The sequence below is a fragment of the Palaemon carinicauda genome, chromosome 6 (genome assembly GCF_036898095.1).
Source record: "Palaemon carinicauda isolate YSFRI2023 chromosome 6, ASM3689809v2, whole genome shotgun sequence".
NCBI lineage: Eukaryota > Metazoa > Arthropoda > Malacostraca > Decapoda > Palaemonidae > Palaemon > Palaemon carinicauda.
In genome coordinates this window covers 133,450,343-133,474,379 of record NC_090730.1, presented here as the reverse complement: position 1 = coordinate 133,474,379, position 24,037 = coordinate 133,450,343, and the positions used below count along the sequence as shown (strand labels likewise).

Sequence of the window (24,037 nt, the reverse complement as noted above, 5' to 3'; positions counted from 1 at the left end):
CTTTCTCTTCATTGATGTGAACATTGATGTATACTGTAAAAGATTTTGTTTCACTTACAAGACAGTTGTTTACCTCTATGGACTCGTATAAACCTTTCCATTATGGTGAATATCACATTAGTACAGTAACAACCTAGCATTGTACATCATACCGGTAAGTTATCACAGCCTGAATAGAAATATCGGTGGTAAAATTGGTACTTTTCAGACTGGGGTTAGTTTAGAAGGAAATGGAACTAACTTAGAATAATATGGTACTAATTTAAAAAGAGGCCCTTTGCGTCAATAGGCATAGGAGATGATGATGATGAATTTTAAAAAATGATGCCAATTTAGAACAAAATGCTACTATTCTATGAAAAGATTGTCACTGATTTGTTTGTTATATTTTCAGTCTCTACTTTAACTTTATCAAAGAATTTAAGGCTACCCATTTTACAAATTCTTATCAGTCAAATCCATGTTCAGTTTGAGGATTTGTACATTCTACCTTTCTGTAGTGAATTAAGATCCATAATATTAGAGGGCACCCACCCCACTAACTTTTAACTAAGAGTGTTTTCCTAGGAAAAATTACTACTGAAACATACAGTAGTGATATTCGAAATAAGTCTGCTATTCATTAAAGGAAGAATACTTTATATTCTTATAAGGATTGTTAGGATTTACATTATACTCTGTATTAGCTGTAAGTGAGATTTATTGAGTTAAGACTAATAGGGAAGAAGTATTGTATATATATATATATATATATATATATATATATATATATATATATATATATATATATATATATATATATATATATATATATATATAAGGAAAGGACTGTAAATAATAGCCCTCGTTACGTCTGTTCAACTCTGACTTTACGTCACTCATCCTTAATTATTGAATACAAAAATAACGTCCACATAATGCCTTTTTACCTGAATTTAGGGATCTGGTTTTTTATAAATGTTAGCAGGCTGTAAGTACTTTTATGTGTTCAGAGCATAGAGACCGTATTAGTCACTTTATATGGCGTATATTTAACCAACGTAAAAATTCACTTACTTCGGGACTCTTGGAACCAATTATCGACATAGATTGGGTATTGCTATTTTGTGTGTGTAGCTTATATCCTCACAGTGTCCAAAAGTTGAAGATTGGCACTTGCTAATAGATAGTTCTCCTAATGCTGTTACATCTTCATTTGAATCTAGGTTCAAAGACTTGTCTTGCACATATAGGCATTGGGGGTTATTTGGTATTGTCTTTAACCCAATATCGTGACCTTTTTATAAATAAGTTTTCGTTCTGATTTGGTTAGTCTTTCTTTATAAAAATGATATTTAATACTGTACAGAACTCTTAAATACCAGCGAAGTTATAAGATCTAGAGAAGAGAATTGTTTCTTATATTCAGTCTGTTTTGGAACACCGTTCTTTTTAATTACTACTCGAATTTACAGTAGTTATCTCCAAGTGGGAGGGAAACTGCATGTTATCCTACTACAATTCCTTCTTTACTATTTATGCTGTGATACATTTACAACTGTATTTTTTTTAGATGTTTTGTTTTCTCATAAAAAATCTAGCAGTTTCTGAGAACTAAAGAAATCGTCCTTAAAACTGCAAAATTTCAAAGTTTTCACTATATTAATTGATTTTGTACCAGAATATCACTATATCTGATTCTTCACAGACAGGAAAAAAATCTGGATCTAGCAATTGAAACTGCTAGAATGACAACACATTAACTCAGTCACTCATAGACTGTCTTATGCCAGATATTCCTTGCTTGAATTGATTATATGTTAATTTTCGTGGTTTTTTAGAAGTCAGCTCTAAAATAGGCATTAAATCTATTCCTGACATTTTATATTTTTCAATATTAAACTTAGCCGGTGATCATATAAGCTGCAACTCTGTTGCTCGACAGAAAAACCTACGGTCAAAATACGCCAGCGATCGCTATGCAGGTGGGGGTGTACATCAACAGCGCCATCTGTCGAGCAGGTACTTAGTACTCCAAGTAAACAAAGAATCAATTTTCTCTCTGTCGGGCTACCGGCAAGACCTACTAATACGCTGTTACTAACTGGATTTGTTTTCACAACTATTTGGTGAAGTACACTATTCTAGTTTTGAGCTTTCGCTATGCAGGTGTTTTATCTTCATCTCAAAACTTGAACTTGTTTTGGATAGATTTAATTATGGTGACAAAGAGAGTATGGACTCTCTTTCACTTTTAAATGGCCGACCCTTCCCTTAGACGGAAGTGTGTTTAGGTTTTTAGTAATTTTGCTTAACACGTTATAGATCTATATATTTTATATCTCTCCGCCTTTATTAGGCCTCTTCGATTAACTTTCCATTTATTATAAACATATAAAAATAAATTTTTATGTTTTGTTATATGCGACCTTTCCTGATAGTAGGCGGTCCTAACTTGGAACCGAAGTTAATCAACGTTGAGCCCGTTATATCGTATTTAGCCTTTAAAGAATTTAAAACTTTTTAAATTTAATGTTTTATGAAAGAATTTCTTTGATAGTCTTCGTACTGTTTTCAAAGATGAACTAACGTTTAGTTTTTTAGACTACGCAGTTGTTGACGTTCAGGACGTTCAACATGCGCTCTATCGTTACGATAGAGAGAGAGTGTATCACGGTTTCACTTTGCAGTAAGAGTAAATCGATTCTGACGTTTCGTTCATTCTTTCTTAGCTTAAATCTTTTAAATTCTAAATTAAAGGAACTTTTTATTTGGAAAACCTTTCAGTTTTTTCCTTTAGTCAAATAACATGTTTTTTTGACGATATATAATTGGGCTCTTCTCTTAGGTGCGAAATCAAGAGAGAGAGAGAGAGAGAGAGAGATAGAGACGGAGGGAGAGAGAGGAGAGAAAACGTTCCGTTCAAGCGGGTAACGTTGTTCTCGTATTACTCTCCTCCCTAGTCGCTGTACGGGGAAGAAGGTAAAACGTTTCTAGGGTTTTATCCTTCTCCCCAGGCTATGTGCGGTGAGAGATTGTAAACGTAGTTTATTTGAACTAGTGTTTAGTCTCTTTCCCAGCCACTGAATTTTTTATCTTTGTACATGTTTTCTGTTTTTTGCGAGTATTAATGAGCTGCATTATACGACTGATTTCGCAATTACTACCTCTTAATGAAGGGTAGAATTGCGTGTTTCAGGTAGAAATCAGTAAAAGTTTCGATTTCAGTGAAATAAGTGCAAAACAGAAAATCGAAGTGATAAAGTGATATGCGCAAAGTGTTACAGTGTTGCGTCCGAGGGTTCGTCTGTTCGTGCCTGTCGTTCACCTAGTCCGGGACCTCTTGCAAGCTCCCAAGCCCAGGGGAGAAGTAATGTCGAACGACTTATGGGTTCGTCAGGCCTTGATCAACGAACAGACGTTTCCCTCCGTGGTTTCGGGCGTATCTACCCAAGATCGCCCCACCCACACAAAGACGAGAGAGCCCATTTATTTCTCGTCTGCGGAAGAGGTTTCTCGTAAGAAACCATGGACCAAGGTCTCGCAGCTTATTAAGCGCAAGTCGGTCCCTTCCGCGCAAGTCCAACGGCCCAGTTGTAGCCACTGGGTCAGTTCGGACTCGCTGCAGTCTTCCGACGACTGCTCACCTCCTAAGAGAGGCAAAGCGGTACCGCATCAGGCAGTCACACCGTCTGTTGCCGCACCTGCTCCTGTAGACCCTAAGTGGTCTTTGCTGCAGACCATGCAGTCTCAGTTAACGTCATTGATGCGGGACTTTCGTGCGGAGAAGGTTGACACTGCACCAACCTCTAGCCTACAACCAACACGGTTGTGCGTCTTGTGGACGCTGAGACAACCTTCTGCCGCACTCCAGCTGAGAGAGTCCCGCCACCCATGCGTTCCAGTGTACCCTGCCAGCCGCATGTTGACGTTCATTAACGCACGGAACCTTCCGTTGACGTTCGCGTGGTACAACAACAGTCTAAGTTGTTTTGTTTTGACGCGGTGCGTCAACCTCCGCATTCTAGAGTTGTTTTGACTGCTCAGTATAGACAGTCAAAGCAGTCTCGAGTGAACACTGTATGTCCTCACGCACCTGTTGTGGTTGACAGTTCAGTTGTTGACAGTTCACAGACTGTCAAGCAGTTACATGACGTTGCCTTCTGGTCTGCTACTAATGCACCAGTGAGAGACTCACTGAGATAACCTAGCTTTTATCGGACAAGGTTCCTGTAGATGAGAAAGTGCTGTTCTCCCTCCTACTGATATTCCCTTGAGGACTCTGTCATTTGGAGAGGAGCCTTAAGCTGCTTAGCCTCCCATGGACTTTAATTAAATCATGATGATTTTTTAAGGATCTTCGTCCGGATCTTGTAACTGCTGCTCCTCATTCGCCTAAACGTCAGAACTTACACTAGGCCTAGCTACTTCGAAGCCATTGTTTTTAAGCTAGTGCTCTCTCGCTCTCCTAGAGAGCGTTACGTTGGCTAGGCGACTGGTTTTTGCACCAGGAGGAGTTTTAGGGATACAGCCTTTGATTTCCCTTCTTTTAAACTGGCTTATAGACTGAGAGTCTGATAGGACACGAGAGAAGTTCTCGGCTTGGGAGTTCATGCCTCTGCCCAGATAGACTTCTCATTTCTGGTAGACTCGCCCTGGCGCCTAGCCAGGAGACGCTCCAAGTTGTTTACAGGACAACTTCTCAGCTTTTGTCAAGCCTTTGAAGTTTTGCTGTACTATTATGTCACACATAACTAGGCTTTCAGGGATGGTAAACGGTTCCGCCTCAGTCGCTAACCCCGTCTGTTGCCACACCTGCTCCCGTAGACCCTAAATGGGCTTTGCTGCAAGCCATGCAGTCCAAGCTTGCGTCCTTGATAGAGGACTTAAATGCGGAGAAGAACCTTCTGGCCAACAACCTTCCAACCGGTCGGTTGTGCGCCCTGTTGACACTGAGGTAACCTACTCGCGTCTGCCAGTTGAGGTGGTTCCTCCTTCTGGCCAACAACCTTCCAACCGGTCGGTTGTGCGCCCTGTTGACGCTGAGGTAACCTACTCGCGTCTGCCAGTTGAGGTGATTCCTCCTTCTGGCCAACAACCTTCCAACCGGTCGGTTGTGCGCCCTGTTGACGCTGAGGTAACCTACTCGCGTCTGCCAGTTGAGGTGGTTCCTCCACCGATGCGACCCAGTGTGGGTTGCCAGTCGCACGTTGACGTTAAGCGACGCTCGGAGGTGGTTGTTGACGTTCAGGACGTTCAACAACCAGCAGAGGTGACTTGTTGTGACGCAGTGCGTCAACCTCAGCAACCCGGTAGGGTGTTGACTGCACAACCCAGACAGTCTAAACAGTTTCGGGTTGACGCTGTACTTCCTCGCGTACCCATGGTTGTTGACAGTTCACAGACTGTGCAGCAGTGCCATGATATTGCGGCCGGCTCCGTCACGCATCCACCAGTGCGACCGGATTCAGCGAGTCAGACGTTGCCCACTCCGTTGCCGTTTCCTCATCAGTTTCGGATGAGGAACCCTCTGATGAGGACGTTGCTGAACAAGACGATCAGCCCCCAGCCCTGCTATCCATCCAGAAGATGCTGAAGAAGGAACGCTGCCCAGTCAGGCTGTGGATGAGTCTGGTAGGGACACTGTCATCCGTGGATCAATTTGTGTCACTAGGAAGACTACACCTCCGTCCTCTTCTATACCATCTAGCTTTTCACTGGAAAAAGGACAAGACGCTAGAAGCGGTCTCGATCCCGGTTTCCGGAAAGATAAAGTCTTGTCTGACTTGGTGAAAGGACTATATCAACCTTAGAGAGGGTCTTCCCCTGACTGTTCAGACTCCCAACCACGTTCTCTTCTCGGACGCATCGGACGTAGGCTGGGGTGCGACATTAGACGATAGGGAATGCTCGGGATTATGGAACTCTAGTCAAAGGACAATGCATTTCAACTGCAAGGAGCTACTGGCAGTACGTCTGACCTGGAAAAGCTTCAGGTCTCTCCTTCAAGGCAAAGTGGTGGAGGTGAACTCGGACAACACCACGGCTTTGGCGTACATCTCCAAGCAAGGAGGGACCTACTCTCTGACATTGTACGAGATCGCAAGGGACCTCCTCACCTGGTCAAAAGGTCTAGACATATCACTAGTAACGAGGTTCATCCAAGGCAACTTGAATGTCATGGCAGATTGTCTCAGTCGGAAGGGACAAATAATTCCAACAGAATGGACCCTCCACAAGGATGTATGCAAGAGACTTTGGGCCACCTGGGGCCAGCCAACCATAGATCTCTTCGCAACCTCGATGACCAAGAGGCTCCCAATATTTTGCTCACCAATCCCGGACCCAGCAGCAGTTCATATAGATGCCTTTCTACTAGATTGGTCACATCTAGATCTATATGCATTCCCTCCGTTCAAGATTGTCAACAAGGTACTGCAGAAGTTCGCCTCTCACGAAGGGACAAGGTTGACGCTAGTTGCTTCCCTCTGGCCCGCGAGAGAATAGTTCACCGAGGTACTTCGATGGCTAGTAGACGTTCCCAAAACACTTCCCCTAAGGGTGGACCTTCTACGTCAGCCACGCGTAAAGAAGGTACTCCAAGGCCTCCACGCTCTTCGTCTGATTGCCTTCAGACTATCGAAAGACTCTCGAGAGCTAGAGGCTTTTCGAAGGAGGCAGCCAGAGCGATTGCTAGAGCAAGGAGAACATCCACCCTTAGAGTCTACCAATCGAAGTGGGAAATCTTCCGAAACTGGTGCAAGTCAGTATCCGTATCCTCGACCAGTACCTCTGTAACTCAAATAGCTGACTTTCTCTTATATCTGAGGAAAGAACGATCTCTTTCAGCTCCCACTATCAAGGGTTACAGAAGCATGTTGGCATCTGTCTTCCGTCACAGAGGCTTAGATCTTTCCAACAATAAAGATCTACAGGACCTCCTTAAGTCTTTTGAGACCACGAAGGAGCGTCGTTTGGTTACACCTGGTTGGAATTTAGACGTGGTACTAAGATTCCTTATGTCAGACAGGTTCGAACCGCTACAATCAGCCTCCCTGAAAGATCTCACCTTAAAGACTCTTTTCCTGGTATGCTTAGCCACAGCTAAAAGAGTCAGTGAGATTCATGCCTTCAGCAAGAACATTGGATTCTCATCCGAAACGGCTACATGTTCTACAACTTGGTTTTCTAGCCAAACACGAGCTGCCTTCTCGGCCTTGACCAATATAGTTCGATATTCCAAACTTATCGTATGGTTGGAAATGAACTAGAAAGAGTCTTATGTCCTGTAAGAGCTCTTAAGTTCTATTTAAAAACCTTTACGAGGCCCGTCTGAAGCTTTATGGTGTTCAGTTAAGAATCCATCTTTGCCTATGTCAAAGAATGCTTTATCCTATTTTATCAGACTGTTAATACGAGAAGCTCATTCCAATCTGAATGAGGAAGACCAAGCTTTGCTGAAGGTAAGGACACACGAAGTTAGAGCTGTCGCAACTTCCGTGGCCTTTAAACAAAATAGATCTCTGCAAAGTATAATCGACGCAACCTATTGGAAAAGCAAATCAGTGTTCGCGTCTTTTTATCTTAAGAATGTCCAGTCTCTTTACGAGAACTGCTACACTCTGGACCATTCGTAGCAACGAGTGCAGTAGTGGGTGAGGGCTCAACCACTACAATTCCCTAATTCCATAACCTTTTTAATCTTTCTCTTGAAATGTTTTATTATTGTTTTTGGGTTGTCCGGAAGGCTAAGAAGCCTTTCGCATCCTAGTTGATTTGGCGGGTGGTCAAAGTCATTTCTTGAGAAGCGCCTAGATTAGAGGTTTTGATGAGGTCCTGTTGTATGGGTTGCAACCCTTGATACTTCAGCTCCTAGGGGTCGCTCAGCATCCTAAGAGGATCGCGAGGCTCCGTAAGGAAGACGTACTTAAAAAGGCAGAGTAATTGTTCAAGTCGACTTCCTTACCAGGTACTTATTAATTTTATGTTTGTTATTTTGAATAACTGCTAAAATGAAATACAAAATACTTAGCTCATAATAATGTAAACATGTAATGCTGGTCTCTACCCACCCCCCTGGGTGTGAATCAGCTTATATGATCACCGGCTAAGTTTAATATTGAAAAATTTTATTTTTATTAATAAAATAAATTTTTGAATATACTTACCCGGTGATCATATATTAAAGGACCCTCCCTTCCTCCCCAATAGAGACCCAGTGGACCGAGGAGAAAATTGGTTCTTTGTTTACTTGGAGTACTAAGTACCTGCTCGACAGATGGCGCTGTTGATGTACACCCCCACCTGCATAGCGATCGCTGGCGTATTTTGACCGTAGGTTTTTCTGTCGAGCAACAGAGTTGCAGCTTATATGATCACCGGGTAAGTATATTCAAAAATTTATTTTATTAATAAAAATAACATGTTTATGTAGATGCTCTTGTTGGGAATCTGCATGAAATCTGCATTTTAATTACTTGAAAATAGAATTTTTTTTAAAGCGTATATGATATTTATTATGCTTGAATAGTGCTTTTAATAATATTCCATATTCTTAACATACTTTGAATATCTATGACTGTGGTGAGTGACCTCACTGGTTTTGGTGATTGGTCTTCAGTTTCAATTTTTAATATAATCTGATCAAATCTTAATATAGTTACTCATTCCTTTTCTATCCCCATTACAGTTATACAGTATAAGGGAAGATAATATTTGCTTTGTTAACTGTACAGTATATAATTCTGTACTCAGCCCTGAGTACAGAAATTATCTTCCTGCTGTTGCTGATAAAAATAATGCTCCCACGGAACAATACGTTTTACACCAGGAAACTCATTTGTTGATTAAAACGCAATCCCCTATTACTTAAGAGTACCTTCTTCCTAATTCACTTGGACTTACAGTGCAACTTTTTGGTCTGTTGTCAACAACATTTTCTCATATTTTGGTTACACACATCATGTTGTTGCCAACAACATTTTCTCATATTTTGGCTCTCATATTTTGGTAACACACATCCTGTTGTTGTCAACAACATTTTCTCAAATTTTGGTTCTCATATTTTGGTTACACACATCCTGTTGTTGTCAACAACATTTTCTCATATTTTGGTTCTCATATTTTGGTTACACACATCCTGCATGTACATACGTACTGGAGGAAGACTACTAATCATTAAAAAAGCTATAAACCATTACTGTGATTTTAGAGGCAGTTTTCAAACTAGCAAATATTTTCTTGTACTAATGATCGATTATTTTTAAACCATCAGTTATAATAGTGACTATTTTACTAATAGATTATGTAATTGTTGCCTTTGCTTTTGCAGTATGAAGATCTAATTGAACAATTCAAGACCATTCATAGAGAATATGAAGCTTTAAAGAATAGCGGTTTCTCTACAGTTGAATTACGAAAGGATATATCTGCTATGGAAGAAGAACGAGACTTAGTTCATCGCAGAATAGAACGCATGAAACAAAAGGTAAATAAACTTTATTTTGACATTTGTTTTCTCCTATTTGCAAGAGAGAGTAACATTAGAAAGCAGTATGTTAGCTGTCAATGCTATTTGCTTTGCTTTCTTATAGTGTATGTTTGGTGATACATGTTAAGACTTGTATTTATCAATATCCAATGGCTTTAACAGTGAGGTTTTAATTGTCAACAATAATAGGGAATGGCATTATGGTTAAACCGCTAGTGTTATACATTATGAATTACTTGTATTAAATAATAGAGAACATAAAAATGTTATATTTGGGTTATGCATATTAAAGCACTGACCAAGATAAAGTGAACTTAATGTAGACTAATTCATAAAAAGTAAGATTCTATAATTTTACAGCATGCATTAAGTGTCATGTATAGATTTTAAAACCATGAACATATTGTCACTGTTCTAAGATTATTTGGATTTTTCTTCGTCTCTTTTTAGAAGCGTTTACTATGAAATTAATTTTGGTAGAAGTTACACAGTGCTTGTGTTGAACTCTGGAAAATAAAGGGCGTGAACAAAGACTTTGTTATAAATGTTCAATGGTTCTCTGTAACTTTTAGTTGTTGATAAGAGGAATCCATAGCTTTTAGCCATTGTTTGGCAAATCTTTCATTAGTAAGTTATCATCTATTTTCTTTATTATAAGATTTATCCCTTATTTTCTTTGCTGTAAATTTAAGTGTATAATTCATATCTATTAAACAGGTTGAGGGAACTCCTAATCATGAATCCATGCTGGCATCTGCCAGAGCTTTAAGGCTTGAAAGAGATCGGCAGAAAGAAATGAAGCAACAAGAATCTGATCTAAAGGATGCTATACAGTTATCAGAACAAAGGGCAATGAGACTTCAAAATCAGTTGAAGGATATTCGCAAAGCAGGGATGGGAACCACACCTGAAGGTAATTTATTATTATCAAATTATGTTATTTTGTTTGAAGTTTACATTGTTTTTGTTTAAGGAAATAAGAGAAGAAACTCCATATATTAGATAAAAGAGGGGATACAGGATTATCTATAAGCAATGCCAAACAACTCTTAACTCCATATATTAGATAAAAGAGGGGATACAGGATTATCTATAAGCAATGCCAAACAACTCTTCATAGAAATCTACACTAAAGTTTAACTTACCCTTTTTGATACACAACAAAATCATTTCTAGAATTAATAGTATTAGTTGGTATTGGTGACTCGTAAGAATCTAAAATACCAGACAGAAAATACAGAAAGTCATCAACGGCCACTTATTTAAATAATGAAGTCATATCAACACGGATTTCTATGCTTAGATATTATGCTCATATTTTGTAATTTATTGCTTTGGACAAGAGAAAACATCCATGAAGAACCAACGTCAATCCTGTTGCAAAATTGCAATTGTAAGCTTCGTGGAAAAGGTGGAGATGACATTCTGTAATGCCGTATAAAAAGTAATTTATGTATTCAAAATTAATCTTGAAAATTTGTCATTTCAAAGAACCTTAAGGTTTTAATTCATCAGTATCCAGATACCTTTGTATCTTAAATTTTCACCCCCATAGCCTTTATATTGAAGTGTAATTCCATTATTCAACAAATGTAGTCCAAACGAAGAATCTTGTTAAAATGTGATTTGAAATCTGCGTCGACCTCAAATATGAAATGGAAAAAAATCAAATGCAGTTTTTTGTGTTATCTTGAAAACTATCTGTAGCTCAATTTGTCCAGAGAGGTGCTGTCTTTGATGTATAAATGCCACTAAGATGCATTATCATTTAATTATATATATATATATATATATATATATATATATATATATATATATATATATATATATATATATATATATATATAGATATATATATGGTATATGTTATATATGCAGTATATATATATATATATATATATATAGTATATTTTTCAATATTTAACTTAGCCGGTGATTATAATAGCTGCAACTCTGTTGCTCAACAGAAAAACTCTACGGAAAAATTCGCCAGCGATCGCTACACAGGTAGGGGGTGTACTCAACAGCGCCATCTGTCGTTCAGATACCCATTACTCATTGTAAACAAAGAACTCAATTTTCTCTCTGTCGGGCTACCGGCAAGACCTACTAATTCGCTGTTGCTAACTGGATTTGTTTTCACAACTATTTGGTGAAGTACACTATTCTAGTTTTGAGCTTTCGCTATGCAGGTGTTTTATCTTCATCTTAAAACTTGAACTCGTTTTGGATAGATTTAATTATGGTGACAAAGAGAGTATGGACTTTCTTTCACTTTTAAATGGCCGACCCTTCCCTTAGACGGAAGTGTGTTTAGGCTTTAGTAATTATCTTATCACGTTATAGATTTTCCTATATATATTTTATATCTCTCCGCCTTTATTAGGCCTCTTCGATTAACTTTCCATTTTTTATAAACATATAAAATAAATTTTAATGCTTTGTTTATATAGACCTTTCCTGAGAGTAGGCGGTCCTAACTTGGAAACCGAAGTTAATCAACGTTGAGCCCTTTATTTCGTCTTTAGCTTTTAAAGAGCTAAGGATTTAAAACTTTTTAAATGTAATATTTTATGAAAGAATTTCTTTAATAGTCTTCGTACTGTTTTCAAAGATGAACTAACGTTTAGTTTTTTATGCTACGCAGTTGTTGACGTTCAGGACGTTCAACATGCGCTCTATCGTTACGATAGAGAGAGAATGTATCACGGTTTCACTTTGCAGTAAGAGTAAATCGATTCTGACGTTTTGTTCATTCTTTCTTAGCTTAAATGTTTTAAATTCTAATTTAAAGGAACTTTTTATTTGAAAAACCTTTCAGTTTTTTCCTTTAGTCAAAGAACATGTTTTTTTGACGATATATAATTGGGCTCTTCTCTTAGGTGCGAAATCAAGAGAGAAAGAGAGAGAGAGATAGAGACGGAGGGAGAGAGAGGAGAGAAAACGTTCCGTTCAAGCGGGTAACGTTGTTCTCGTGTTACTCACGTCCCTAGTCGCTGTACGGGGAGGAAGGATAAAACGTTTTTAGGTTTTTATTCTCGTCCCCAGGCTATGTGCGGTGAGAGATTGAAAACGTAGTTATATGAACTAGTGTTTAGTCTCTTTCCCAGCCACTGATTTTTCTTTTTATCTTAAAATATGTTTTCTGTTTTTTGCTGGTATTATGAGCTTGCATTATACGACTAATTTCGCAATTACTACCTTTTAATGAAGGGTAGAATTGCGTGTTTCAGGTAGAAATAAGTGCAAAACAGAAAATCGAAGTGATAAAGTGATATGCGCAAAGTGTTACAGTGTTGCGTCCGAGGCGCAAAGTGTTACAGTGTTGCGTCCGAGGGTTCGTCTGTTCGTGCCTGTCGTTCACCTAGTCCGGGACCTCTTACAAGCTCCCAAGCCCAGGGGAGAAGTAATGTCAAACGACTTATGGGTTCGAGAGGCCTTGACCAACGAACAGACGTTTTCCCTCTATGGTATCGGGTGTATCTTACCAAGATCTCCCCTACCATAAGACGAGAGAGATGTTGTTTCTCCTCGCCATCCGTAGGCTTTTCGCATAAGAAACCTGTCACAAGGTTTCGAAGCCCTTAAGCGAAAGTCAGTCCTTTCAGGACAGGTCCAGCGTCCTGGTTACAGCCATTAGGACAGCTCTGACCCTATGCAGTCATCGGATAACTGCTCGCCGCCTAACAAAAGCGTAACACAGACTCCGGGAGTCTTTTTTTGTAGGCAAAGTGTTGCGGTCACAGACGTTACCCTCGTCTATTACCACAACCATTTCCGTTGATCCTTAAGGGGTTGTATGGCAAAACATGCAGTATATGCTTGCCTCCCTTATGGAAGACTATTCTGCCGATTAGTCCGTTGAGTCTAGCCGTTTATCTCATCGATATCCTGGCTTTCAGCCAACCTAACGTTCCTTTGTGCTTACTGTTGACGTTGGCGTAGCTTAGTCACGTCAGTCAGGTTGTTTAGAACCACACTCGATGCGGTCTCGTGTGGTTTTTCAGCCGCATTTGGACGTTAGGCCACTGGCTGATGCTCCTGTTGACGTTCAAGACGTTCACTAACAATCGGAGTTGACTTGTTTTGACGCTGTGCGTCAACCTCCGCATTCTAGAGTTGTTTTGACTGCTCAGTCTAGGCAGTCAAAGCAGTCTCGAGTGGACGCTGTGCGTCCTCACGCACCTGTTGTGGTTGACAGTTCAGTTGTTGACAGTTCACAGACTGTCAAGCAGTTACATGACGTTGCGTTCTGGTCCGCTACTAATGCACCAGTGAGAGACTCAGCTTTTATCGGACAAGGTTCCTGTAGATGAGGAAGTTGCTGTTCTCCCTCCTACTGATATTCCCTTGAGGACTCTATCATTTGGAGAGGAGCCTAAAGCTGCTTAGCCTCCTATGGACTTTAATTAAATCATGATGATTTTTTTAAGGATCTTCGTCCGGATCTTTTTGTAACTGCTGCTCCTCGTTCGCCTAAACGTCAGAGCTTACACTAGGCCTAGCTACTTCGAAGCCGTTGTTTTTAAGCTAGTGCTCTCTCGCTCTCCTAGAGAGCGTTACGTTGGCTAGGCGACTGGTTTTTCACCAGGAGGAGTTTGGGGGATACAGCCTTTGCTTTCCCTTCATTTAAACTGGTTTATAGAGCGAGAGTCTGATATGACACGAGAGAAGTTCTCGGCTTGGGAGTTCATGCCTCTGCCCAGATAGACTTCTCAATTCTGGTAGACTCTCCCTGGCGCCTAGCCAGGAGACGCTCCAAGTTGTTTACAGGTCAACTTCACAGCTGTTGTCGAGCCTTTGAAGTTTTGCTGTACTATTATGTCACGCATAACAAGGCTTTCAGGGATGGTAAACGGTTCCGCCTCAGTCGCTAACCCCGTCTGTTGCCACACCTGCTCCCGTAGACCCTAAATGGGCTTTGCTGCAAGACATGCAGTCCAAGCTTGCGTCCTTGATAGAGGACTTAAATGCGGAGAAGAACCTTCTGGCCAACAACCTTCCAACCGGTCGGTTGTGCGCCCTGTTGACGCTGAGGTAACCTACTCGCGTCTGCCAGTTGAGGTGGTTCCTCCACCGATGCGACCCAGTGTGGGTTGCCAGCCGCACGTTGACATTAAGCGACGCTCGGAGGTGGTTGTTGACGTTCAGGACGTTCAACAACCAGCAGAGGTGACTTGTTTTGACGCAGTGCGTCAACCTCAGCAACCCGGTAGGGTGTTGACTGCACAACCCAGACGGTCTAGACAGTCTCGGGTTGACGCTGTGCTTCCTCGCGCACCCATGGTTGTTGACAGTTCACAGACTGTGCAGCAGTTCCATGATATTGCGTCCGGCTCCGTCACGCATCCACCAGTGCGACCGGATTCAGCGAGCCAGACGTTGCCCACTCCGTTGCCGTTTCCTCATCAGTTTCGGATGAGGAACCCTCTGATGAGGACGTTGCTGAACAACAAGACGATCAGCCCCCAGCCCTGCTATCCATCCAGAAGATGCTGAAGAAGGAACGCTGCTCAGTCAGGCTGTGGATGAGTCTGGTAGGGACATTGTCATCCGTGGATCAATTTGTGTCACTAGGAAGACTACACCTCCGTCCTCTTCAATACCATCTAGCTTTTCACTGGAAAAAGATCCCGGTTTCCGAAAAGATAAAGTCTTGTCTGACTTGGTGAAAGGACAATATCAACCTAAGAGAGGGTCTTCCCCTGGCTGTTCAGACTCCCAACCAAGTTTTCTTCTCGGACGCATCGGACGTAGGCTGGGGTGCGACATTAGACGGTCGGGAATGCTCGGGAATATGGAACTCGAGTCAAAGGACAATGCATTTCAACTGCAAGGAGCTACTGGCAGTACGTCTGGCCTGGAAAAGCTTCAGGTCTCTCCTTCAAGGCAAAGTGGTGGAGGTGAACTCGGACAACACCATGGCTTTGGCGTACATCTCCAAGCAAGGAGGGACCTACTCTCTGACGTTGTACGAGATCGCAAGGGACCTCCTCACCTGGTCAAAAGGTCTAAACATATCACTAGTAACGAGGTTCATCCAAGGCAACTTGAATGTCATGGCAGATTGTCTCAGTCGGAAGGGACAAATAATTCCAACAGAATGGACCCTCCACAAGGATGTATGCAAGAGACTTTGGGCCACCTGGGGCCAGCCAACCATAGATCTCTTCGCAACCTCGATGACCAAGAGGCTCCCAATATTTTGCTCACCAATCCCGGACCCAGCAGCAGTTCATATAGATGCCTTTCTCCTAGATTGGTCACATCTAGATCTATATGCATTCCCTCCGTTCAAGATTGTCAACAAGGTACTGCAGAAGTTCGCCTCTCACGAAGGGACAAGGTTGACGCTAGTTGCTCCCCTCTGGCCCGCGAGAGAATGGTTCACCGAGGTACTTCGATGGCTAGTAGACGTTCCCAGAACACTTCCCCTAAGGGTGGACCTTCTACGTCAGCCACACGTAAAGAAGGTACACCAAGGCCTCCACGCTCTTCATCTGACTGCCTTCAGACTATCGAAAGACTCTCGAGAGCTAGAGGCTTTTCGAAGGAGGCAGCCAGAGCGATTGCTAGAGCAAGGAGAACATCCACCCTTAGAGTCTACCAATCGAAGTGGGAAATCTTCCGAAACTGGTGCAAGTCAGTATCCGTACCCTCGACCAGTACCTCTGTAACTCAAATAGCTGACTTCCTCTTATATCTGAGGAAAGAACGATCTCTTTCAGCTCCCACTATCAAGGGTTACAGAAGCATGTTGGCATCAGTCTTCCGTCACAGAGGCTTAGATCTTTCCAACAATAAAGATCTACAGGACCTCCTTAAGTCTTTTGAGACCACGAAGGAGCGTCGTTTGGTTACACCTGGTTGGAATTTAGACGTGGTACTAAGATTCCTTATGTCAGACAGGTTCGAGCCGCTACAATCAGCCTCCCTGAAAGATCTCACCTTAAAGACTCTTTTCCTGGTATGCTTAGCCACAGCTAAAAGAGTCAGTGAGATTCATGCCTTCAGCAAGAACATCGGATTCTCATCTGAAACGGCTACATGTTCTCTACAACTTGGTTTTCTAGCCAAAAACGAGCTGCCTTCTCGACCTTGGCCAAAATCGTTCGATATTCCAAGCTTATCGTATGGTTGGAAATGAACTAGAAAGAGTCTTATGCCCTGTAAGAGCTCTTAAGTTCTATTTAAAACGAACTAAACCTTTACGAGGCCCGTCTGAAGCTTTATGGTGTTCAGTTAAGAAACCATCTTTGCCTATGTCAAAGAATGCTTTATCCTATTTTATCAGACTGTTAATACGAGAAGCTCATTCCCATCTGAATGAGGAAGACCAAGCTTTGCTGAAGGTAAGGACACACGAAGTTAGAGCTGTCGCAACTTCCGTGGCCTTTAAACAAAATAGATCTCTGCGAAGTATAATCGACGCAACCTATTGGAAAAGCAAGTCAGTGTTCGCGTCTTTTTATCTTAAGGATGTCCAGTCTCTTTACGAGAACTGCTACACTCTGGGACCATTCGTAGCAGCGAGTGCAGTAGTGGGTGAGGGCTCAACCACTACAATTCCCTAATTCCATAACCTTTTTAATCTTTCTCTTGAAATGTTTTTATTGTTGTTTTTGGGTTGTCCGGAAGGCTAAGAAGCCTTTCGCATCCTAGTTGATTTGGCGGGTGGTCAAAGTCATTTCTTGAGAAGCGCCTAGATTAGAGGTTTTGATGAGGTCCTGTTGTATGGGTTGCAACCCTTGATACTTCAGCTCCTAGGGGTCGCTCAGCATCCTAAGAGGATCGCGAGGCTCCGTAAGGAAGACGTACTTAAAAAGGCAGAGTAATTGTTCAAGTCGACTTCCTTACCAGGTACCTATTTATTTTGTTTAGTTATTTTGATAACTTCTAAAATGAAATAAAAATTCTTAGCTCATATGATGTAAACATATTTTGCTGGTCTCTACCCACCCCCCTGGGTGTGAATCAGCTATTATAATCACCGGCTAAGTTAAATATTGAAAAATGTTATTTTGATAATAAAATAAATTTTTGAATATACTTACCCGGTGATTATAAATTAAAGGACCCTCCCTTCCTCCCCAATAGAGACACAGTGGACCGAGGAGAAAATTGAGTTCTTTGTTTACAATGAGTAATGGGTATCTGAACGACAGATGGCGCTGTTGAGTACACCCCCTACCTGTGTAGCGATCGCTGGCGAATTTTTCCGTAGAGTTTTTCTGTCGAGCAACAGAGTTGCAGCTATTATAATCACCGGGTAAGTATATTCAAAAATTTATTTTATTATCAAAATAACATATTTATATATATATATATATATATATATTATATATTGTATATACAGTATATATATATATATATATATATATATATATATATATATATGTGTGTCTATTTTATATATGTATACGTATATTAATTGTGGAGTGGCTTTCGTTTCGTGAAAATTTCATGCTACGTGTCACATTTTACATGTAAATCGCCTAATTTGTTCAAAACCCTACAAAAACACCACATTAAATTTTATAATAAAGTTCAGTATAACCACAATGATACTGTACAGCCGAATACATTTGAACAGTTCTGTATACCTAAACAACTGGCAGCAGGGTAACAGATTGGGTTTAATGCAATAGACAAGATGTCCTCTTGGCTTCTACTCCTGATACCTGGCTTATAATCTTAATGGAATTAGTATGGACTGGCAGGGGTCGCTCGCCTTACTTAGATATGTACTGCTTAAGACAAGGAACTTGCCAATGAGACTTCAAAATCAGTTGAAGGATATTCGCCAATTAATCCTCTATTGATTTAGTCAGTCTATGAAAAGAGAAAAAGACAGAATGGCCTCCTTTTCCGGGCATAGCAGGATGGTAAGAATGTTCTGGTTTATAAATACTAACGAAAAATTAAAAATAGGTATTTGGAATGTTAGAATCAAGAATCAGATTGGGAAGATACAGCAAGTGGAGAATGAATTTATGAAGTACAGGTATGATTTAGATATCTTGGCCCTAAGTAAAACATTGTAAGAGGATTGGTAAAGAAATCTTAGACCAAGTCAATATATATATATACTGTATATATATATATATATATATATATATATATATATATATATATATATATATATATATATATGTATACAGTTATTGTTTGCTGTGCACCAAAAAATTATTCCCTTGAAGAAAGAAAGATGAATACTGTGAAATAGATGAGATCCCAGAGAGAGATATGAAAATTGTGATTGGTGACAATGTTAAAGTAGGAAAAACAATCAAGGTTTAGAGAATGTGATGGGTGTTTAAGGTCGTGGCGAAGTTGCAAATGAAAATGGGGCACATTTTATAACTTTTGTTTAACAAATAATCCTGTTATTGGAGTTACTCTTTGCCAGCACAAGAACATGTACAAATATACATTGACTTTACCATGTAGCAATTACAAAAATCAAATAGATCACACAGCAATTAATGAAGAGAGAAGGAGCGATAGAGGTGCAGATATTGGTAGTGATCACCAGCTCTTCATTGTCACACTGAAATTAAAATTGAAAGCGCCCAGCCAAAATATAGACAGAATACCTAGGATTGATACAACTTACCTTCTATAAGATAAGCACAGAGAAACCTTTGTAATTGAATGTAGAAATTGATTTGCAGTTTAGAGACTTTGAGAGACGAAGAGCGGACAATTAATGAAAAATGGTGTGATATTAAGAACATATATCAGACAATTGGTTGTGAAGTATTGGAACATGCAGTTACAATGAAAAAGCCTTGGATATCAAATGATACGTGGTATACTGTACAAAGGAGACAAAGACAGAAATTCATTGTTGAAAGTGTTAGATGAAGTAATGAAAATTACAAGGTACAGCATGCTAAGTATTCCAGTATTGTTAGTGAGGTCAAAAGAAAAAAAAAGCTAGGAATGACCGGAGAGAATATTTAGACAGGAAAGCAGATGAGGCTGAATTTAGGGAGTGGCTATGGAATAAGGAGCACTCAAAAAATTATTAATGAAATCTCTACAAGGGCAAAGAAGAAGAAGCATGTAACCATCAAAAATGGAGATTGGTCTGTTTGAAGGTTTTGTGACGGGCCGAGAGAAGGTTGTGACTCAAAGATAGGATGAAAGCAACTGAGTGATACTGGTCATTTCCCTGAGGGCGAGCGAAGCCCTTTGGTCCCCCAACGGTTGTTGAGAGAGCCGAGAAAGCCTTGCTATTCGGGCGGCTGGCGACGGCAAGTACTGCTTCAGAAGATACAGTATGTTTTGAGGGCGTCATAGTAACGGTGAGGGGGGGGAGGTGGGAGGAGCGGGTCACTCCGGGGTCACCAATGTGACGGGCCAAGAGAAGGTTGATGACCAAAGCCGACACCCTTATGGAAATATCCTGTTCAAAATCGACACCGTTACCGATGAGAAAAACAAGACATGTTTTTTCAGGTTCTTTTTAGTGCGAGGGGAGAGCGAAGATACAAGCACAAAATGAACTATGTACGATCGTGTGACACAAGGTTGGTACAGTTTAAAGGCCGCTCATGAATGGCAGAGGCAAGGGACAGTGACATTGCCCTATTAAGCAGGACAATGCCTTAGAGACTGACCATATATACATATGATCAGGACCCAAGCCTCCTCTCCACCCAAGCTAGGACCAAGGAGGGCCAGGCAGTGGCTGATGATGACTCAGCAGATAGACTAAAGAGTTTGAGCGGGATTCGAACCACAGTCCGGCGATCACCAGGCAAGGAGGCTACCACAATGCCACCACAACCCTAACAACGAGTTATTATTTCTTTCCTGGATTAATTCTCTCTGCCGCCTTAGAGACCATCCTTGGGTGGTCTAGTTGCCCCTCCCCTTTCCTAGTTAGTCCATAAACCCCTCACTGTCCTAGGAACTCCGTTCCTTTATCTAGCCTAAATTACCTTTTATAACAACTGAAGATGAAAAAAAGGCAATGTTGGATGGCACACTATAATGAGGTCATGAATAGGAAATATTTTACTGTATGAAGCTGGTTGGTAGTTGATGAGAAGCCATAGAGATTGTTAAACTGCAGTTATCTCTTCCATATCAGGAACTGAGGGAAAATTCATTAATCACCTTATTGCATATGTGAAAACACACAGTTGCAAGGTATAGATGTGAATCCATCTTTATTTTTTCAATGCAACTGGCTGATAGAGATTTTAGGTGTCTGGGAAGCTTTAGTTTTGAAATAAATAAGTTTTACCGCTATATTTTTAGGTACTATCTACTACACATAATTAATTTTCATTGTAACAGGATTGCTGCAAAGGCTGGAAGAAGATGTGAATGTTAATAGTTACATAGTCAAGGAGAAACTTCCAAAGGAGCTTAAAACCAAACAAAGACGAGTAGATATATTGCAGCGTGTAGTTGCACAACCAGCTATGGGCCAACATGAACTGGATTCTGTAAACAAACAGGTAAATAAATGCAAATTATAAATAAACTTTGTGATTAGAAACGCATAAAGATTTACCTCTTTGTGAGTTTTATCATTATTAATGTTGACTTTTGATATTCACCAAACAGGTCAATAGGTTCACTATACACTCAAAATCAATCAAACAATCACTATGCCCTCTATTCATGATTAATCACAGTTTTATCGATACACTTTAGGTTCTGCAAACTAGAATTGAGGATTGCATCTAAGAATTGCATGCACGGCTAATTGAGTGAATAACTGGAGGCTATGCTGCTTGCAGATGGTGCGTATGTTTGGAAAATGACTGAGCAAATTGGGAAATGTAAATACTTAGGTACAATATACAAGGAACATCAACTGTATTGGTATATTTTATCTATTTCGTGTGCTATAACCAGTGAGTAATAAGTGAATAAAATTAAATCAGGATATTGACCACCTAACCAGTGTTCTCAAACCTTGGGTTGCGTCATAATTTATGCATCAAAGCATTTTACTCCCATGTTTGCAAATTATTTTTACCATAGTATAGGGTGTATTCCGATGCTTTCTTCCTCTTACCATTTCCTTGGTTTTTTCCAGTCACGTTGCATAGGTTGATTATTAGAAATAGAAGGGTCTTATTACAATGATAGTGCAATTTTTTACATTATTTTTACTGGTTCTTCTGTTTTCTGCTCTGAAATATTGAGGTGTAATGGGTACTTTTGATTGTCAGTGAAATTTTATTGTTACTATCTTAAGTTATATTTCACCGAGTTACCTTTCAAGGAATTACATAGTGGTGCAAGTTCCTCTAGAGTTTAGCTGGCTGGTGATATAGTCTTTAGATAAAGGAAGGACAAGATGTGCCACTGTCCACTTACAATAAGGCTTTTAGAAGCCTGGGTGACTGAATTCTATTGAGAAGACTACTAGTAGATTATGAGTTTTGAGCAAGGGGTCATCAGTGTTTTTTAACATCAGTCATCAATGATGTTTTCAGCTTATCAAGCAGATGATGGCCCAGAATCATCAGATTATGTGAACAAAAGATGATCTGGTGATAAAAGTAAGAAGCTCCCTATAAATATGATAATTGGTGAGGAATGGCAAGATGATATAAAGCAAGAAGAATCAAACAGGATATCTGAAAGATGCTCCTAATTCCTACAGAAAAAGGTAGGTCGAAAGTGTCTTCATCTGCTAGAGACACGAGACATTTTCCTAACAAAGAATGTCCTACTGGAAGAAAGAGATAACAAAGAAAACTTGGAAAGTGGCTGTCCTCTGGATTGGAATTGAGAGGGAGCAGTATAAGTAGAGGTTCAGAATCAGAAGGAGAAGAAGGTAGAAGAAAAGATCTAAGAGCTTGAGAATACATGATTAAATGGCACTGACTTGGAAGTTATTCTTTGATATGTGTTGGCTTATCACTATCTAAGGTAGACCTTAAGAAAGGAGAAAGGATTATGAAGAATGGTTATGAGAGTCCAAAAGAGACCTAGACATGAGAAGACAAAGCTATCTTCCCTATTTTAAGGACAAAATTTTTAAAACGAGGGGTCAATTTAGAAGTGTCATCCATCAAAACTAGATGTAGGCATCATAGGATCAGATATGAGATTTCATAGTTAACTGGATAAATGTCCTTAGAAGTGGAATAAATCACGCTTTGAATGGAATATTCAAAGTAAAAATACTAAAATATGTCCTAAGCCTAGTCCAAGCAGAAAATCCCTTAGCTGACCAACACATTCTACCTGATATGATTAAAGAACTTTTCATATTATCTATGAAAGGAATGAAAGTGGTGTCCTGTTCAGAAACAAGAGAATGAGGAGGATTCTCATCTGTATGGTAGCTTGCCAGTGTACAAGACTTTAAGAAAGAGCTTCACTTCTGAGAAGATTGAAGTAGCAATCTTTTCCAGAAGACTGTCAAACATAATTATTAAGATATACAAAAACTTAGGAAAAAAATGGTTTGAGCGGATTGATATTTCTAAGAAGATATTGCAGAATGAACCACATTTGGATATGTCTCTTGGGTATAACTTAAAAGTCTTATTCAGTTAAAGAAGGTAAGGGAATCTATATCGCCCTTCTCTGTCTCTACTGAAGAAGGTAACTGTGACTAATTTAATTTGATAAAAATTTCTTTACAGTATTTAAGAAATTTTAAAAATATTTAGTGATGTCATGGTAACAGTATTATGAATAATAAACAGCAGTGTTTTATTTTTTTCAATATTAATCTTACCCGATGATCATGTAGCTGTCAACTCTGTTGCCCGACAGAAATCTACGGTCGGGATACGCCAGCGATCGCTATACAGGTGGGGGTGTACACAACAGCGCCATCTGTGAGTAGGTACTCAAGTACTTCTTGTCAACAAGAACTCAATTTTTCCTCTGTCGTGCCACCGGCAAGACCTACTAATACGCCGTCCCTAACTGGATTTGTTTTCACAACTTTTTGGTGAAGTACACTATTCCAGTTTTGAGCTTTCGCTATGCAGGGGTTCTATCTTCATTTCAAAACTTGAACTCGTTTTGGATAGATTTAATTATGGTGACGAAGAGAGTATGGACTCTCTTTCACTTTTAAATGGCCGACCCTTCCCTTAGACGGAAGTGTTAGTGTCGAAGAGAGTATAGACTCTCTTTCACTTTTTATGACCGACTCTTCCCTTAGACGGAAGTGTATTTAGGTTTTTGGTAATTTTGCTTAACAAAGTTATAGATTTAGTTTATATCTCTCCGCCATTTATAGGCCTCTTCGATTAACTTTCCATTTATTATAAACTTATAAAACTTAATTTTTATGTTTGTTTATATGCGACCTTTCCTAATAGTAGGCGGTCCTTACTTGGAATCGAAGTTAATTAACATTGAGCCTGTTATCGTATTTCCTGTTAAGAATTTATGCTATTTTAATTTTAATGTTTTTGAAAGAATTTCTTTGATAGTCTCGTACTGTTTTCAAAGATGAACTAACGTTTAGTTTAGTCTCCGCAGTTGTTGACGTTCAGAACGTTCAACATGCGCTCTATCGTTACGATAGAGAGAGAGTATTTCACGGTTTCACGTTGCAGTAAGAGTAAACCG

The 24,037-nt window shown here is 40.0% G+C and overlaps 1 protein-coding gene across 1 annotated transcript in view; it reads left to right on the top strand.

Moving 5' to 3' along the window:
• Nucleotides 1-24,037, top strand: part of LOC137642192 (intraflagellar transport protein 81 homolog) — an 89,395-nt gene that overhangs the window by 28,289 nt on the left and 37,069 nt on the right. The window contains exons 5-7 of the mRNA XM_068374733.1: nucleotides 9,311-9,466; nucleotides 10,187-10,382; nucleotides 20,780-20,943. Coding sequence (XP_068230834.1) covers nucleotides 9,311-9,466; nucleotides 10,187-10,382; nucleotides 20,780-20,943 — 516 coding nt within the window. The remainder of the gene's footprint in view (nucleotides 1-9,310; nucleotides 9,467-10,186; nucleotides 10,383-20,779; nucleotides 20,944-24,037) is intronic.